The sequence below is a fragment of the Solanum verrucosum genome, unplaced genomic scaffold (assembly GCF_900185275.1).
Source record: "Solanum verrucosum unplaced genomic scaffold, falcon-dt-bn FXZP01000144.1, whole genome shotgun sequence".
Classification (NCBI taxonomy): Eukaryota; Viridiplantae; Streptophyta; class Magnoliopsida; order Solanales; family Solanaceae; genus Solanum; species Solanum verrucosum.
In genome coordinates, this window is record NW_026020773.1 from 2,004,665 (window position 1) to 2,024,321 (window position 19,657).

General features: G+C 32.7%; 3 protein-coding genes across 3 annotated transcripts; 2 read left to right on the forward strand and 1 right to left on the reverse strand.

The window, feature by feature from the left end:
* The first annotated feature begins 1,091 nt into the window (after positions 1-1,091).
* On the forward strand, positions 1,092-3,323 carry LOC125812926 (replication protein A 70 kDa DNA-binding subunit B-like). Its single transcript, XM_049492397.1, has 9 exons — positions 1,092-1,235; positions 1,325-1,610; positions 1,704-1,795; positions 1,947-2,079; positions 2,156-2,234; positions 2,315-2,450; positions 2,541-2,698; positions 2,786-2,909; positions 3,036-3,323. The coding sequence occupies exons 1-9, from the start codon at positions 1,092-1,094 to the stop codon at positions 3,321-3,323; spliced, it is 1,440 nt and encodes a 479-aa protein (XP_049348354.1).
* Positions 3,324-5,620: 2,297 nt separating this feature from the next.
* Positions 5,621-11,993, forward strand: LOC125812878 (importin subunit alpha). Its single transcript, XM_049492336.1, has 11 exons — positions 5,621-5,972; positions 8,187-8,283; positions 8,408-8,499; positions 8,591-8,722; positions 9,016-9,201; positions 9,289-9,452; positions 9,549-9,627; positions 10,563-10,691; positions 10,827-10,954; positions 11,035-11,402; positions 11,623-11,993. Exons 1-10 carry the CDS (start codon positions 5,760-5,762, stop codon positions 11,396-11,398), a joined length of 1,584 nt encoding a protein of 527 aa, XP_049348293.1. The 5' UTR covers positions 5,621-5,759; the 3' UTR covers positions 11,399-11,402; positions 11,623-11,993.
* A 637-nt stretch (positions 11,994-12,630) lies between these two features.
* LOC125812865 (leucine-rich repeat extensin-like protein 6) lies at positions 12,631-13,104 on the reverse strand. The gene is made up of 2 exons (XM_049492320.1): positions 12,880-13,104; positions 12,631-12,705 (listed from the first exon to the last, which is right to left on the reverse strand). Exons 1-2 carry the CDS (start codon positions 13,102-13,104, stop codon positions 12,631-12,633), a joined length of 300 nt encoding a protein of 99 aa, XP_049348277.1.
* Between the last annotated feature and the right edge of the window lie 6,553 nt (positions 13,105-19,657).

Consider the following 19,657-nt stretch of genomic DNA (forward strand, 5'->3'; position numbering starts at 1 on the left):
ATTCTGCTTCTCACCAAAACAGAAAATAAAAATTGATACAAATTACAGTTATTAGCTACATTCAATCTTCCATAGATATACCATAGGTCCAGCAGTTTGCTTTTAGCTTCATGTCCAACATGATCAAAATATCTGCAGCATAGCTGTTTTGTTTTGTCTTTTTTTTTGGTTTCTTTTTATTGAAATTTTAAATTGTCACATGAAAATTGAGTTTCTATGAAAAATAGGAAACATTTTGCGTAAGACTAAATGCTGCCTTTGGATATAAATGTGACAAATTAGGTCTCTTCTACAAACTATATCTTTGATGATACTAAGTCATACATAAGCCATCACATACTCGCTTCAGTAAAGTTTTTCATATTGTGCAACATTTTCTGTCGCTGTAACAGATCTTCTGTGAAAAAAGATTTGTCCAATTGTACTTTGCACATTAATAATGCCGGCCAAATGATTTTATGTCTTCATTGAGCTCCACTAAAGGGCCCTAACAGATTTACACATCACTCTACTTCTACTATGACAACATTGTTGTTTTCCTTTTCATTTGTTCTTCACTTTGTTTTTTTTTGGGAACATACAAAGTTTATTAGGTTTCCACAGTTTAGATCTCATACGACCCAATAGTAAGAGGTACAACTCTTAAGTAGTATACTTTGTTTCGTCATTTTGGCTGTAGGTGCTTTCTTTGTATCTAATTATCAATGTCCTACTTTTGCATTCTACAATTGTACAGTTGTACCTCATCATTGACAAAAAACTAATAACACATAAATGCTTACCAGATCAACATAGCAACAAAAGTAAATAGTATGATACATCCTATGTCATCCTTTATGAGTTTGTACTTTAGCTTCAGTGTTTGTCCTAACTTGCTGTTACAAGAGTTTGTTAGTGCTTTGTTACTACATCAAAAGCTCATTTATGCAGCTACAAGGTCCATTTTACTCCACACTGCTGCTTTCATTCAACTCATTTTTCCGTAATTTAATCAGCCCTCTTCATAAAAACACAACAACACAACTACTTTGACTTAATATTCATGTTATCCTGCAGATACTACTATTTGGTTACCTATATTTCCTACAACCATGGTACTAAGACTGAACATCGACCAAATAGAACCAGCAACACGAGATTGGATTTGCAAAGTTCAAATTGTCGAAATAGGACGCCCCCGAGAAAGCCTTGACAAGAAATGTACATTCCAAAATTTAATTTTGGAAGATGAACAGGTCACCTCATTAGTATATTTTATGTTATAGCTATTGCTCTTTTCCTCTCAACTTAGTTAATGTCAACTTTCTATAACTCTTACTTTCAGGAATGCCAAATTAGGGCCGTTATGTACACTGATGAAATCGAGCAGTATGCAGCTACACTTAAACTCTTCAATACGTACCTCATCTCTACTGCAAGAGTAAAAGTCTCACCAACCTCATACGGCAAGCCAATACATCAATTTTACTGGATTCTTGACAAAGAAACAGTAATTGAACAAATCAAACCATCTAATGAAGTTGAAAAGCCGCTTCCACCGCCAACCAACCTGAATATCACCAGCTTTGACCGCATTCCTCATCTGATGGTTGATTCTCCTGCTGAAATAGGTACATCGATCGTCCTAGCTGTTATCAGACTGAAATACACATCTTTACTGCTGCACAACACTTGCAACATTTCATTATGTGTTATATACGCAGATGTACTGGCAGTCGTTCTTCGTTGTGGTCCTCAAAAAAACGCCGGTCGCAGTCATCATAGGTGTCGAGAAATTACCCTTTGTGACAATCATTAAGTATAACATTTGACATTCTGCTTTCCCATTTTCTGCAAATATTTTGAATAAGTAACCACTTTTTGCATTTCTCTACTCACATCATCAATTATTATCTAGGCATTATCATACTCCTTACTCTTTTGTCCTTATGTTCTGCACTCTCAGGCAAAATCAGTTCCTCTTCACTCTATGGGAGGATTTCGGAGAAATAGAAGGACACGAAATTTCCTCAAAAATGGCAACAGAGACAGATCTCCTTGTAATCTTTGGAAGAAGTATAGGAATCTCTACTTATCAAGGTACGTATGCACTCAACTTCTTACCAACATAATTTTATATTATAACAAAACAATATACAACTTATGTGTTGTACAGGGCTGTCACTGCAGACTAGGTACAATTCCACAGTACGGGTGAATCCAAATTACCCCCAGGCAGTTGCACTCCTCAACTGGTACTCACATTTCATATTATTCTATACCTTTACTTCGCATGTAAAGAACCTACTAAACATATTATTTGTTCTAACAATAGGGCAAAAGAAAACAAAACAATGTTGTTAAGTTCTCCATCAGATACAACCTCAACAAGCTCATCTATCGCTCCCATGATAGTCACCCCTTCTGGCCAACAACTTATCTCTATTGCAGAAATCTCATCAGCACCTTCCGTAAGTCATACTTGAACCTGCTCATTTGACAGTATCCTTATTCATTTTCTCATTCTATAGCTTTGCCTAAATACTCAAAACTTCCCACAGATGGGAGTGTTCTATGTTCAAGCAGAGATGGCCATATTAGATGAGTTCCAAGACTTTTGTGTGCTTGAATGCTCAGGATGCAAACAGAAGAAGCGAACAAAGGATAGAAAGGATTTTGACTGTCCAAAATGCAATCGGAAAACATCCTTAGTGCCTCGGTACTATACTTTTTTGACTTCTAACTTACACTTTCTACAAAATATAGCGTATATTATACACATATTTCAAACTTCCCCTCATTTCAGCTGTAGCTTCCAAATTGATCTTATTGACGATACTGCTACAACCACATCATCTATCTCTGCTGAATTAGGAGAAAAATTACTGTCCATGACAGCAGAAGACATATTTGACATAACTTGCACTAAGGTTATCTCTTATTTCGACTAGCTACTTGTACACACTTATTGTCATAATACCATATATCTTCAGCATAAACACTTGACCACATATGCTTTGTTCTAAACTGTTTGTTCTAACTTGTTACATTTACAGCGACAATCATTGTCTCTTAATCATGTCCATGAGATGTTGTCAAGCAAAGTATTTGAAATTCAGCTACGGAAGTCATCTTGGAGCAGCTCAAATACCACGACTACAACTTTGTCCATTCTTTCCTACATGGAAAAACAACATATTCCACAGAGCGCTACTGATAGGACTTCTAAAAAGATAAAGCATTTGGAAATAAGTGAGGTAGAAGTGATGGCAACAACTGCTGCAGCTGCTCCTTCAAATGCACTGGGAAAATTTGAACCACCCACACCAACCAAAAAGGTGTAACAGGTCAGTCTACATCTCACTTTCACACCAAACTATGGCTCAAAATGATTATGACTTCCACATATTTACATTTACTCCAAAAATTGCTGCTAAAAATCTGTACTTTTAGCTGTAGTTTACTTTCTTTCATACACGTATCCACATAGGTCCTGTAAAACATTGTAAGTGTCATACTTATGTTATACTACTGCTTTTGCACTTGCTCTTATCTGCTTTCAAATCTCACAATTTGGTTTTGTTTATGTCTGACATAACATTGCACACTCTCACATTAATTCCGGGCTAAAAACACTTTATCCATGTTCATATCCATGCTCAAATCAATTGGTTGACAATTTATTTTTACTTCGTCCTCTCATGTTGACTGTTCAATTAGCTTATTTTAGTTACAAGAATTCACCAAATTCATTGCTTCACAGTTAGCACCAGCTCTTTTGCACACTGACACCAATTTTTTACTCCTTCCTATTTGTACTACTTGCAGCAGCTCAACTCACATCCAATGAAACTAGCTTTCAACTATAAAAAACAGAATTAGACTTTTGACATTTTATTATGAATAATGTTGCTGCCATTCAAATAAATGACGGTCAAACAAATCCTTTTGTCTGCTGTGTCTTTCTGATAGCATAAAATTGTACCCTCCCTTTGCTCTTGCGTTAATGCTTGTCATTTCACACTGCAATATAAGCCTATTTACATGTTTCTCTGCATACCTTGCACTGCATACATTCTTGTACATTTTCCTTATTCTGCTTTCTTATAATGTCATACACTATAATACACCGTTATCAATAGGAATAATAGAAACAAGGTTTCTGTCTACTAGCTAACCTCATTCACCGTAGACTATTAGGCCAATCACACACAGATTCAACAGCAAATCTATGCGTTGTATACTGACTCCATGCTTTCCTTTCTAATTGCTCCCTTTATTAAAATTTCTTTGCTATCTGTTGCCATATTTGCACTTTCTAACATACTTTAAACTGCCTAATTACAGGAACTCCCACACACCATTTTGTCACTTCTCCTTATGCTAGGGACAATATAATGAATGACTCTCCCTATGCTCTGGTTTTTTGCATCAGGAAGATTAGCTATGGACAAGCAAACTGCAGTGTCCTCTAAATATGATAGACAATGACATGCTAATCTTATATACCAAAACTGCAACATGTACTATATTATTTTGGTTATATTACATTAGTTAGTATGTCTATTGTACATATTCTGAATATTTCTAATAGTACGTAATATAATAGATCGTATTATCTATCTTTTACAAACACCCTAACCCTTGATTCATTAATATTACAATATTTTTACAACCATAATATTTTTACTGAAGCACGGGCCTCTCCACCCTAGTATATATATATATAACACTGTCTAGAGTAATATTTTATGTCACATATTTTTTCTTTCTTCATTCCACATCTTAATTTATTGATCTTTGACTCCATCTAAAGAAAAAAAATAGATGTCATGTGGGGGTGTAATTTAGGCTCAAACTGTTCACCATAATGGGCTTGAGTTTCATGAATTGCAACTCTGGAATACCCAATACAGAATTTGCACAAAGCATTGTGGAATGGCCCAATAACAATCCGTCAACCGATACATCGCGTAAAGTAATGTATCCGATCGATACAGTGATGTATATGGATATATTTGGTGGCATATTATCAGCTGCATTATAGGCTGCTATAGTGAAGCAAATTAAATCTTTACTTTTAATTAACTAGTTTATCTTCACACACCTTTATCAGATAGAGCAATTAAGATTTGATATTTTTTTGTTATCTCCCTTATTATTATTATATGATAAATAGTTAGTACATTAATTTGCATGTCATGATCATTATGCATTAATTGTTATCTTTGTTATTTTCGATTTGATGTATTTTTTTACATAGTAATTTTGATATGTTTTACTATTTGAATCAAGGGTTTATCAGAAACAATCACTCATAGTACTATTTTTTTTTGTACAATTATGATATACTTGTGTCGTTATTGTTGTTGATCATTACACATTAAAGTAGGTTTTATTACCATCCTAATGCATTTATCACATTTCCAGACATCATACTAAAACTAGTATTAACGTCTAATATGGCTATGTTAGGTCTAATTAATTAAGAAATAAAATATGACAGCTCACTAATTAGAAAAACGAAGCAGTGGCAATATAGTAGATAACGGCATAATAAAGGCTACTTTCCAAAAGCACAGTGGTGGTTGAAACAAAACCTTTTTTTGGTAGAAACACAACAATTTTTTTCCAAACCCTGATTCCTCTCTCTATTGTCTTCTTCCTCATTTTCCTATTTAACAAAACTCTAATTCTCATTTTGAATTCCTCAAACTGAATTTTGTTCGTAGAGATTATCGATAATTGATTTGAGTTCAGAATTTTGATTCACCGGAGCTATGTCACTGAGGCCGAACTCGAGAACGGAGGCTCGCCGGAGCAGGTACAAAGTTGCCGTCGATGCGGAGGAAGGACGGAGAAGAAGGGAAGATAACATGGTGGAGATCCGGAAGAGTAAAAGAGAAGAGAGTTTGCTTAAGAAGCGTCGTGAAGGTTTACTACAAGCTCAGCAGTTTCCTAGCACTGCTGCTGTTTCTCACCTCGATAAGAAGGTATAGATTTTTCCCGTTGATTAACTTTTAGTTGCTTAGCTACATATATTTTGATCGAATTTGGTTGTTTGATTTGAATTTGCAAGTGCGATCAATGTTTACTCGGTGTGTGTCCTTATGAGCTTAATTCGGTACTTTGAATTTTTCGTTTAATTACTTGCTTCATTCAGTTCTAAACCTCAATTATGCTTAATTGATTCAATTATTTATTTGAAGTTTAACCGTGATCAGTGTTTACTCGGTGTTCTTTCTTACGAGCTTAGTTCGGTACTTTGTATTTTTCGTTATTTAAATGCTTTATTTAGTTCTTAGATTCAGTTATGCTTATTGAATTCAATTATTTGCTTGAATTGCAAGTGCATCAATGTTTACTCTCGGTGTTCATCCTATCTAGCATAATCGGCTACTTGTATTTTTCGTTATTTAAATGCTTCATTCAGTTCTTAACTTCACTTATCCTTATTGGATTCAATTGTTTAATTGAATTTCAAGTGCAATCAAGACTAATTCATCTTTAATCTCTTTGAGCTTACTCAGCAACATGCATTTTTTGTTAACTACTCTCTGCCCAGTGTTTTGGACTGCAAAAGACAGGCAACAAGGGTCTGCCTCACCAAAGTGCAGCGCCAATTAATACCAAAAAATTAAAATATTTAGTTGCATATATAAATAATCAAAATCTCAATAGAAGTAACTTTGAAGTCTGAAGAAGAAGAAGAAGGGAAACGAAACAGAGGAAGAAGAAAAGAAGAAATACATAGTGGTTGAACTTTGGAGTCGCCGGAAAAGTCTGACCGGTCACTGCCTCACTGGAGAAGTCTAGTCGAGTTGATGGGTTGGAGTCACAGTTGCAGTTTAAGAGTGCAACTGTGCAAATTTGGAAAGAAAACCCTAAAATTACCTTAACTTTTAAAACCCTATGTATATATTTTTTGAAATAGGTAACTTTCATTCAAAACCCTAAATTGGTTGCCTTTTTTTTTTTTTACGAAAATACAAAAAGTGACACCTTTGTCGCCATGGCGTTGCCTTTTGTAGATCGCCTCGCCACAAAGATAATAGGCGCTGAAGGGTCGCCTTGCCTCACCTCTTGCCATTGATGATGAGGCGATCACCTTTCACAACATGTCTCAGCTGTATGATGATACAGATAGTGTCATAGGAATCAGTTGTTTTATTTGAATGGCAAGTGCTATCAATTTTTACAGTGTTCATCATTTCCAGCTTAATTTGCTACTTGTATTAATTACTTGCTCTATTCAGTTCTTAGCCTTACTTGTCCTTGTTGAATTCAATTGTTTATTTGAATTGCAAGTGCGATCAAGACTAATTCATCTTTCGTCTCTTTGAGCTTACTCAGCAGCGTGCATTTTTTGTTAACTACTCTCAGTCGTATGATGCAGATATTGTGATTGGTTTCAGTTGCTTTATTTGAATTGCAAGTGCTATCAATTTTTACTTAGTGTTCACCATTTCCAGCTTAATTTGCTACTTGTATTAACTACTTGCTCCATTCAGTTCTTAGCCTCAGCCTCACTAATCCTTATTGGATTCAATTGTTTATTTGAATTGCAACTGCGATCAAAACTAGTTGGTATTTATCCTTTCTAGCATATAATTTCGTTAATTACTTGCTTCATTCAGTTCTTAGGCTCACTTATCCAATCCTTATTGCATTCAGTTTCTATTTGAATGGCTAGCACGATCAATGTTTACTCAGTGTTCATTCTTTCTTCATTCAGTTCTTAGCCTCATTTTTCCTTGATGGATACAATCTTTTATTTGAATTGCTAGTGCAATCAATGTTTACTCGGTGTTCATCCTTTCGAGCATAATTGGGTACTGTTATTTTTCGTTAATTACTTGCTTCACTCAGTTCTTAAGGATAACTTTTTTACTTGTTAGAGAAGCATAATATTTTCGATAGTTAGGTATGAAAGCTGAGGAGTTTAAATATACAGTCTGCTTTGTTTCTCCCTTGTCCGCAAAACAAAAATGACACAACCACTATTTGAAGAGTCAAACAAGTACTTGAAAAATTCTATTTAAGAAAAAGGAAGAAATCTATACACTGAAAAATTAGATTAGTTGACGTCTACTTCAAATACAATCATCCTTATAGCGATGGAGGAGTAGCATTGCGCCAAAAATAATATCATGTTGCTCTAGCAACAGACTTATCTGATTTGATTTTATTGGTTTATAACCTTTCAGCTGGAGACTCTTCCTGAATTGATTGCTGGGGTTTGGTCTGATGACAGCAGTTTGCAACTTGAATGCACAACACAGTTCCGGAAACTGCTTTCAATTGGTCAGTGTTGCTTTGCTTTTTCCTAAATGTATTTCTGTTTGATCACCTTGACAATGAATGTTTTTCCTCTCTGTATATTTGTGTCTTAATTAGTATGCGTTTTCACTTCTGGTTGTTTTGGTAGAACGCAATCCTCCTATAGAGGAAGTGATACAGTCTGGGGTAGTTCCTCGCTTTGTTGAATTTCTTGCTCGAGATGACTATCCTCAACTGCAGGTTTTTTTACAAAATCTATTGCTTTTTTGTTTTTTGTTTTGTAGTTCATCTTTATTTCTAATGTTTACATCTTTGGCATCCTATAATCTAGTTTGAGGCAGCGTGGGCTCTTACAAATATTGCATCTGGTACATCAGAAAACACTAAAGTTGTGATTGATTATGGTGCTGTTCCAATTTTCATCAGACTTCTAAGTTCACCAAGCGATGATGTCCGTGAACAGGTAAAACTTTAAATATAAGAGTGCTAGGCTTTCATGTTTCTTCTTATAATTGTCATAATATTATGTCTATTTTTTCTAAAAAAAAATTGGGGGTATGGGAAGGAGAAATGGGGGAGGGGATTACAAAGTGGAAATCAAACCCTCACCGACAAGATGGAAGTTCAAGTATTCAACCAACTTAGCTACTAAGATTCCCCTGATATTATGTCTATGAGGCACCAAATATGCCAATTTATTTCTGAAAAGTTAAAAGTTCTTTTATTTTGATGTTCTTAATTTTTTTACTTTTATAGGCAGTTTGGGCTTTGGGAAATATTGCTGGTGACTCACCCAAGTATCGTGACCTTGTGCTTGTCCATGGAGCTTTAGTGGCATTGCTGGCACAATTTAATGAGCAGGCAAAGCTATCTATGTTGAGAAATGCTACCTGGACATTGTCAAACTTTTGTAGGGGAAAACCTCAGCCGCAGTTTGAGCAGGTTTGACTTTAAAGATAAAGTTTGTTTAATCTTTTCAGATATTTATATTACTTTTGAAGATTATGCCTTTTAAAATTCATCGCGCAGACAAAAGTGGCACTCCCCACTCTTGGTCGCCTTATCCACTCAAATGATGAAGAAGTCTTGACAGATGCATGCTGGGCTCTTTCATATCTTTCTGATGGAACTAATGACAAAATCCAGGCTGTTATTGAAGCTGGAGTGTGTTCCCGCCTTGTTGAGCTGCTACTGTGAGTCATAGATCTTACTTTGGGGGATTTGTCTTAGGCTTTCGATATGTTAAAATCATATGTTTCTTACTGCCTTCATCTTCTTTTTGTGAGTAGTCATTCTTCACCATCTGTTCTCATTCCTGCCTTGCGCACTGTTGGTAACATTGTAACAGGAGACGATATCCAAACTCAGGTATTTATCATCCTCCCATGTACAATATATATATATATATATATATATAAGATTCTCTGCTTTAGCCAATTCTTCATGTTTGATTTTTTTTTCGTTTTTCCTTCTTCTCGTTCTTAAATGAGTCGCTGTGTAAACATGAATTCTCAATATCTAATCCATCAGTACGTCAGATGTATCTTCTTCTTCTTTTCGTTAGGTAAATTATTGTAGATCAGATAAAAAATATACTTGAATCTAGCTTTAGTCAATGATAATTCAATTTTTGTAATAATTCTGATAGTCAACTATATCATAATCATAATATGAAAGAAAAGACGAAGTAAAGGTTGGGCTAGTCAATTAGTTCTCATCAATTTTCTACCATGTTTAAGAGAGGTTGCTAACTAAAGTCTTCGCTAATTGTCATAAAAAAAAAAGTCTTCACTAATTCATCCGTGCACTTCAGTTTTCACATTTGCCTACCTGAGTAGGGGGTTAGTGGTGTTTGACTGTTATGATTATTTTTAGAATAAACTTTCCATTGCTCAACTGCCCACTGGGATAGTGTTGCACCACATAATTCTGTTGCAACATATTTACGGGAACAAATGGTGTTCCATCTCTATTTGTTCTGTAGGGGAAAAAATAGGGTAGAGGTTTTAAATTTTTGGTCCCTGAAATGTAAGATGAGTGAAATTGAGTTAACTTCTTTGCTATCCTGTTATTCTCCTACCAAGGTGGGGAAGCTCTAATAGGGCATATTGTACTATCGCAGAGGTATGCTCTCTGTCAGTGAGGAGTTATTTGCAACCTTCCATTTTTGCTACCTCTCAGATGTAGTGGAAACACAATGGACTCAAAAACTACATCTTTTGGTTGTTGAAGAAAATTATGTCCTACCTAATTTATCAGCTGGATTCTTTTTTGGTGGACATTGATGAATCCATATTGTTTAGGTTATGATTGACCATCATGCTCTTCCCTGCCTTGTTAACCTGTTGACGCAAAATTACAAAAAAAGCATTAAAAAGGAAGCTTGCTGGACAATCTCGAACATTACAGCTGGTAATCGAAATCAAATTCAGGTACGTTGTATGGTAATTGACATTTTGTGCTTCTTTTGTCAATTGACAGACAACTGAAAATAAGTGAAGAAAGAGAACCTTTTCAATGAGATTCAGTTATGTATAATGATACTGAAAGGGGTTTAATTGAAATAGATCGTGATCGAGGCTGGCATTATTGCCCCTCTTGTATATCTGCTACAAAATGCTGAATTTGAAATAAAGAAAGAGGCTGCTTGGGGAATTTCAAATGCTACGTCCGGTGGAAATCATGATCAAATCAAGTATGGTTCCTTTAGCAAATTCAGTTTCATCTGGTTAACCTTACATCTAGTTTGAAGCTCACATGTAAATTGATTTCTAGGTTCTTGGTGAGCCAAGGTTGTATAAAACCATTGTGTGATCTTCTGGTATGTCCTGACCCAAGAATTGTCACAGTCTGCTTGGAAGGGCTTGAGAATATTCTGAAGATTGGGGAAGCTGATAAGGATCTAGGTAACACAGAAGGTGTGAATGTTTATGCCCAGTTAATTGACGAGGCTGAAGGTCTAGAAAAGATTGAAAACCTCCAAAGCCATGACAACACTGAAATCTATGAGAAAGCAGTGAAGATCCTCGAAACTTATTGGTTGGAGGAGGAAGATGTGCAGGTTTCATTAATTGAAGATCAATTCGAATTTGGAGGGGCCGATATATCTCTTCCATCGGGAGGATTCAACTTCAGTTGATGGGGTATGTTATTGTTCCCTTTTTTTATGATTATTTCCTCTCTGATGACAACGGTTTCCTTTGAAGACTTTTGTTCTTTTGAGCACCTGTTTTATGGTGTAAATTATTTAGCATTAGGATGTGTTAAATGATGTAAAACTAGTCAACCTTGCCTTTGATTTAGCAAAAATGGTTTATTGCAGTTAAAACTTGTGGTAGTTTCTGAATGTTTGATTCTTTCCAGGTTTGGCTAGCAGGTCAGTGAGTGGTTTTAAATTGGAGAAACATCCTCTTTAAACAATGTGTAGAGAGAGTTGTCATCTATTTGGGGGAGGTTCGGATTTTACATATATTTTCTTCTATTTCTTGATAGAGTTGGTGTTGTATAAGTTACTATTTCCCCCTAGATATATTGGTGGTGGTGGATATATATATATCATATATGTATACATGTTAATGTACAAGTCATACCTGGGCTCTCCATGACATTACTTGGTGTAAACATACACTTGTTCCCATCTTTCTGTCCCCTCATTTGGCATTATCATAGTAGTTGCTTTCTGGCTTAAGAAGAGGTACTTCATTTACAAGAATGAGGTGGTGAAATTTCTACCATTATGGAATGTGTTTACTTCTTTTGATCATTTGCTAAATTAAGCTGCTATATTTATATGTTCATTTTAGGGTTTTGAGGAGATAGGTACAAAAACGATGGCTTTAGAGTTTCTTGGTCTTCTTACCCCTTAGGTTGATTTATACATTTCCAGCTGAGTGCCCAAGTGGTCCTCAAGCCAACCAAACTCCACATTATAAAAAAGAAGTAACAATATGCTAAGTGTACATTAATATTAATGAAATGAGTTTTAAGTTTTACGTACTAATATGGTAAAAATCTACTTACAAAGAAATTAAATGGCATTCTTAACATGTTATAAGCCGTTAAATTAATGTAGTGGAAAATTTTAAAAAATATTTACACAAAAACTTGAATTCTAGAGAAGTTAGTATCTCAAAGAAATAACAGTGCACAAATACAATATTTTTGAAATTAATCGAAGTTATGACTCCATCCTTAATTCATTGTAGAAGTACATGTGTACAACAATGAGAATGTGCTAATTCTCACAGCCACTTTATTTTTACAGCACCAAAAGTTGAAAACAAAGTAGTAGTAATAATAACAGCTAGCTTTTTCATCAATCAAGATCCATTCTTTTTTTATGGAAATAATTGGGACCCCCCAAAATTATTACTACTCCACTACTTGTTGTTCATCTGCTCTATCTCTTATGCCTTTCTTTCTTGATATCTGCACATTGTACAAAACCTGAAAAATATAAACTTCAATTTCATATAAAGAAACTAGTCTTGTTTAGAGGGTTCAAAATTAAAGCAAGAAGAAAATTGCAACACCAAAAATGAGACAAGGGTGTTTTTTTAGCTGAATGGATTTGGAGGTAGGTGGTGGTGGGCTGTGAAAATAGAAAGGAAAATATGGTACAATTGGATTTGGGGGTGGTGGAGTTGGGTACCCATAAGGGTTATTATTCGGTGGCGGATAGTTTCCGCCACCATATCCACCACCATTGTTCGGGGGTGACACATAAACTGGTGGCGGGGGTGGGCAAATATAGCCAGATGAAGAGGGTGGGGGTGGGGGTGAAATTGGCTGACAAGGGTTGTCACAAGAAGAGCACATTGTGCAAGAAAGTTGGTCTTTGGCCATAGCTTGAGAATAATAGTGGTCGAGTGAAATCAAGAAAAGGAGAGTAAAAATATGGAAAATGAATTGAGAATGTGGGGGTGAGGGAGTCCCCATTTTATTTTTTTTCAAGAAAGTTATCAACTTTGTTGATTTTTTTTTGCTCAAAGATGGGCAAAAAAGTTTGGGGATATGTTATGAAAAGAAAGTAGAAGGAGAAGAGTAGCTTATATTATGTCACTATACAATATGCAAGAGTTTGGTGAATGAGTGAGTAGAAACAAATTTATGATTTAAAATGTAGCAAGTGTGTACACACAAATTAGAAGAGAATTCTAACTTGAATAGTCATGTATATAACTTTTTTTTTGTTTTTTTAGTAGTTGATATATTCTCATTGACGTCTTACTATTTGACGTAAGGCTGAAGAAAACTTTCCATTCAAAACTAAAATTCGATTTTTTTTTTGAGAAATTATGTTGGAAGATATAATTAAGGAAATATAAGTATATTTGTTAAATCGTTTAAGTGGAAATAAATTTGTTTCAAGGTCGGATAGTAAATGATACAATATCAATATACTCTCATGTGAGAAAGTGTGCAGAAAAAAACATAAATATATATGTTGGGAAGTGTTTTTACTAATAAAAAAGACTGATCTGAGAAGCGGAGCTAGTAATCTGTATGTTAATTTGATCAAATTCAATAAATTTTGCTTAAAGAGTATATTCATGCTAATAAATTCATTGATTTTATTGAGCGTTTAATACTTCATATTTTAAATTTCGTTAGTAAAAATTCAACTGAGCGATACCATGGAAGATTGCATGTGTATTGATGACCGCACCTTTATTCAATTGTTTATTATAATGACCAAAAATAACAACACGCACATTACTGTACAATTTTTAATACAGTGCAAGGTTGGCACTTTGTCTGGGCTGCTACCACTGAAATTTATATTTCATATATCTTTTTGTCACTATCTAAATATTTTTTTGATTGCTATAATGAAATTCCATGGAAATTTAGTTAGCGGTAGATTGAGCTTCTATTTGATTATAATTTATTTTTTTTTATGACAAGGAAAATCCACAGTCGCTATTTTTTTGGTGCGTACAGGGTAAAATCCCCGCTCCTATGCAATAGCTCGCAAACCACATAGGAGAGGTAACCCGCACTAGGCAGGCCTGGTGTGACGAGCTCGACCCAGAAGGCAAACCCCTTGCTTTCGCTGGCAAGGGGTTTCGAACTTGAGACCTCCAACAGTAAAGTCCCAAGCCCAAACCACTGGGCCACCCCGAAGGGTATTATAAATTTAAAAAGTAAACTTTTTCCTAAAAAATAAATGAAAACATTATCATTTGTTCGTAAAAATAATAAATGTATTTTCTAAATTTTTTTAATAACTTACTGATAACTATGCAAATTTTCACCTTATTGATAAGGTTCGATCCGTTAAACCCTTCCTCCCACCTAGTTCGGTCTGAGCTTCATTATTATACATCACATCATTTCTCTTTGTATTGCACTTGTATAGTTCATTTCATATTAATTAGTTATTATTGTTTCTATTTTTTGTCATTCTGTAAAGTTACATTATTGTTTTGTCGCGTCAAATTATTGGAGAAGTTATATATTTATTTTATAAACATTTTCTTATTAGGTAAACCGAAAACCGAATCATGAAAGATCATAACCAATAAAAAATGTCTCAGCATATTTAAAAACTAAATATCAATTAATCTAATCGATAATACATAAATCAAAGTGATTGCACCCTAATTTAAGGCATCTATTTAATCTTGTCTTTAGATCACTAATACATTTGAACTATACTTACCTTTCACCTTCAATTCTGAGATTATAAATTTAAGTAATCGAGAAAATAAAAAAGTAGTTGGGGAGGTAAAAATAAAAAGATTAGAAAGAATAGGTAGTTGGATGGTAGCTAGTGAGAATTGGAAAGATGTAAAAATAATGCACCAATGACGTGGTCTGTGTCTAGACAACCTCACCGACAATGACAATACTTCCTTTTAACACTTATCACTTATATTCAGTGGCGGAATCAGATTTTTTAATAAGATGGTAGAACTAAACATACGAACTAATCAAAGGGGGTTCGACATCTATTATATATATATATAAAATAATTTTAACTATATATAAATAGTAAAAATTTCCGTTGAAGGGGCTTCGAATGAACCCCCTAACAGAAGGTTGGCTCCGCCCCTGCTTACATTAATACGGCCTTCGTCCTAAAATACTTATCACATTTCGTTTTTCAAAATTTAATTAACTATTTTTTTAAGTTAAATTAATTTAATATTTAAAAATTATACATAAAACTGTTAAATCTTAATATGTTGGTTATGATACATATAATTTAACTTACTAAAAATAAAATATGATAAATATTTTGAGACAGGTGAAATAATATTATATACTCCTAATATGATAGATAATATAATATAGGACTAATTACTTGAGTGGATCCCTTTTAAAAAATAATTATTTATTTTAAATATATTATTTAATTATTACCATTTATAGCAATATATAACAATACTATATATTTTATTAGATTTGTCTCTCTCTTGCATCTTTCTCCCTTTTCTCTCTCGCTCTTTCTCCCTTTTTTTTCTTTATGTTGTTCTTTCTCTTTTGTTTTTCTTTTTGCTGCTTTTTTTTTTGTTGCTCTTTCTCTTACTTTTTTTCCCTTTCTCTCTCTATTTTCTTTTGTAGAGTAGTTAATGATTCGTAGACTAAATAAAATTTGTATCAATAATTAATTAATTAGGCAAGTAATCTAATCGTAACAAATGAAGAGACATAATAAATTGCAAAATGAATTAAATTTACATTAAAAATGTATTCCACAAATATTAAAGTTGAATTAGTAGAGAATTAAATATGAATGCAAAATATAGCAAACCAAATAACATTCTATGTAAACTGAATGAATTTGTATCAACAATGAATTTCACAAGTAATTCAATCGTAACAAATCAATAAATTACAAAATGAATTAAAATTGTATTTAAAAGTGTATTACACAAATATTAAACAAGTAAATAAATTAAATTTGTTTTAAAATTGTATTACACGATATTAAAGTTGAATTAGAAGAGAAAATTAAGAATGAATGAAAAACATAACTAACGAAAGACAAGACACCGATCTATAAACTGAATTAAATTTGTAATATTCATGAATAAAACAGGTATTATATGTGTCTTATAAGTTATTTTGGATTTGTATCACTAAGAACGTAAGTGATGTTTGCAATATGTATTAAAGATGTATTGTGCATATATTATAAGTGTGTTACCTAAATTGTTTTAGTTGATATAATTAAAAAGGGAGTGAAATTTGCAATATGTATTATAAATGTAGGATGTATTGTTCATGAATTTTATACAATTTTAATACAATTATGAAACATATCTAACACAACTTTAATACAAACCCGATATAGTTCCATAAACTTCATCCTTTTCGTGCTTCAATCTAGTATTTCTCCTAAAATCAATTCTAAACTTAATCAAACCCTCTTAAAATTGAGATATAAACTCCAAAAGATATTTTCAATTATTTGTAGGAACAGCCTATCCAAACTAATTGCAACGAAAGAGCAGACAAGTAATCTAATCATAACAAATGAAGAAACATAAGAAACATAATGAATTAAAGTTGAATTAAAAATGTATTACACACATATTAAAGTTGAATTAGAAGCTAATTAAACATGAATGCAAAATGTAGCAAACTAAAGAGCATTATGTGATTTGTAAACTAAATAAAACGTGTATCAATAATGAAATAATCAAGTAATTCAATTGTAATAATCTAATCATAATAAACATAATGAATTAAAAATGTATTACACACATATTAAAGTTGAATTAGAAGCGAATTAAACATGAATGCAAAATGTAGCAAACTAAAGAGCATTATGTGATTTGTAAACTAAATAAAACTTGTATCAATAATGAAATAATCAAGTAATTCAATTGTAACAAATCAACCAATAAACTGCAAAATGAATTAACTTGTATTAAAAGTGTATTACACAAATATTAAAATTGAATTAGAAGAGAGAATTAAGCACGAATAAAAAATGTAACTAATGAAAGAGCAGCCAATGATCTACAAAGTGAATTAAACTTATATAAAAAATGAATTAAACAAGTAATCTAATAGTAACAAATAATAAACTACAAAATTAATTAAATTTGCATTAAAAGTGTATACACAATATTAAAGTTGAATTAGAAGAGAAAATTAAGAATAAATGAAAAATATAACTAACGAAAGACAAGACAATAATCTATAGACTGAATTAAACTTGTATTATTCATGAATAAAACATGTATTATATGTGTTATAAATTATTTTGGTTTGTATCACTAAGAGCATGAGTGATGTTTGCAATATATATTAAAAATGTAGTGTGCATGTATTATAAATGTATTATTAAGTGTGTTACCTAAATCATTTGGTTGGTATCACTAAGAAGAGAGTAAAGTTTGCAATATGTATTATAAATATATTGTTCATGATTTTAATACAATTATAAAACATATCTAATTCAACTTTAATACAATTGCGATATAGTTCCATAAACTTTACCTTTTTTGAGTTTCAATCTTATATTTCTCCTAAAATCAATTATAAACTTAACTGAACCCTCTTAAAATTGAGATATAAACTTTAAACTGCATTTTCAATCATTTGGAGGATCAACCTATCCAAACTAATCACGAGTTCGTAAGATTCATAAAATGAATTCAAAATTTGAAGCTTTATAGTGACCATCAATGGTGAATTCTTGTTGTTGTAATTTTAGAGATTTGAATTTTTTGTTTGAGAATATGATATTGTAAAAAAAATTTATTTTTTTATTTCTCTTCTCGTCGTGTTTTTGGATAAAAATAGTGAAATATGGATAAAAATTGATTTGAGAATAATTATTTAAATGAAAATTTTAAAAGAAGAAGAAGAAGAATAATAAAAGAAGAGGAGGAAGAGAGAGAATAATACAGAAAGAGACGAAAAGAAGAAAAACAAAAAAAGAAGATGACAAAGAGAAAAAGGATAGAGAAAGAGGCGAAGCGATACAATTTTTTAATCCAAAAAATTGTTATATTAAGTTAGAAAAATTATATTGCCATAGATGGTAAATATTTTCTTAATATATCATATTTATGTGATTTGCCATATAATATATTGAACTCTTCGCAAAATGTGGTTAAGGTATTACCTTGGAAACATAAGAGAGATACTCCTCAGTTTCGAGAATCTTGTGAAAAAAAATAAAATTTCAACGCCATTCACCTAAATCAAGGGACTATAGTTCTTTAATCATATGATATTCGTAATATACTGATCAGTGATCAGATTAATCAGAATTTAACTACGCAAGGGGAAAAAGTTTTGCTATAAAAAAATTATAATATTTAAAATCCGAATTTGAAATATTTGATTAGAGTTCTCATTTGTCCCACAAAATCACCACATCCATAAATGGTATTTGAAGCAAATTTTCCGAATAATACTTTGTCAAATTAAGTGTTCTCGCTAAATACTTCCTCTGATTTGATTTGTTTGTTGTACTTTCTTTTTTATTCTGTATAAAAATGTATCTATCCTTTTTTTTTTTTTTTAAAGCAATTTTTTAATTCCAAATTTCCACATTGCATATGCAAGACCACAAGAATAAAGAACACGTATATTTGACATATCTTTAATTTGATGTATTTTCTTAAACTCCATGTCAAGTGAAGATCAAGCAAATTGAAACATAGGGAGTACAAGTTAATGGGCCTTCAAATGAACATAGAGCCCAATTGAGTTGGAAGACAATCTTCAGCCCATGATAAGATGAATAGAGTCCAAGCCCATACCCAATTCCCTCCACTTTCAATCCGCCAAAATGAAATTTGAATTTAAATTCAAAATTTCATCCCAAAGAATGAAACACAATGAAGGCTTCAAATTTCATCTCAGAGAAAATAGAGAACAAAATCCATGGCAACCGCAATGAAGGCTTCAAATTCATCTCCAAATGTTCATCCACCTTATTTTCAGGTACATTCTTAATTTATAGAGCTTCACACTTTCATTTTTGTTAGATAGATTCGATAGTAAATGCTTGTATACACCGTCAGTGATGTGGACTATGATAGCTGGGTTTAATTGATCCAAATTTTGCGTTAGACAATTCATAATAGATTATGAACCTATAATTAAATTCACAAGTGTAATCGGTTTGGTGTTTATGACATGGAATTTGGATGAATCATATTCGAATTTCGGATCCGCCTTTGTATGATGTATTCATCATGCCTTAGAAATTCGAGTTTCGAATTCATATCTAAACGACCATCCACCATATTTACAGGTACAGTTTAAAATTTTTAGAGCTTCATACTTCCTTTTTTGTTTGATAGATTCGATATATAACCGGTAAATGCACATATACCAGGTGGGCGATGTAGACTATAATAACTGTGAATTTAATTGATCCAGATATTGCGGTAGATAATATATTATGAAACCGTAATTCCAAAAT

Excerpts from the sequence above, each read along its gene's own strand:
- LOC125812926 (XM_049492397.1), top strand. The coding sequence starts at position 1,092 with ATGGTACTAAGACTGAACATCGACCAAATAGAACCAGCAACACGAGAT. Across the intron at positions 1,236-1,324 it reads TAATTTTGGAAGATGAACAG|GAATGCCAAATTAGGGCCGT; the intron begins GTCACCTCATTA and ends TCTTACTTTCAG. Across the intron at positions 1,611-1,703 it reads TGATTCTCCTGCTGAAATAG|ATGTACTGGCAGTCGTTCTT; the intron begins GTACATCGATCG and ends TTATATACGCAG.
- LOC125812878 (XM_049492336.1), top strand. The coding sequence starts at position 5,760 with ATGTCACTGAGGCCGAACTCGAGAACGGAGGCTCGCCGGAGCAGGTAC. Across the intron at positions 8,723-9,015 it reads GCGATGATGTCCGTGAACAG|GCAGTTTGGGCTTTGGGAAA; the intron begins GTAAAACTTTAA and ends TTACTTTTATAG. Across the intron at positions 10,692-10,826 it reads GTAATCGAAATCAAATTCAG|ATCGTGATCGAGGCTGGCAT; the intron begins GTACGTTGTATG and ends TAATTGAAATAG.
- LOC125812865 (XM_049492320.1), bottom strand. The coding sequence starts at position 13,104 with ATGGCCAAAGACCAACTTTCTTGCACAATGTGCTCTTCTTGTGACAAC. Across the intron at positions 12,706-12,879 it reads CACCACCCCCAAATCCAATT|GTTTTGTACAATGTGCAGAT; the intron begins GTACCATATTTT and ends TATATTTTTCAG.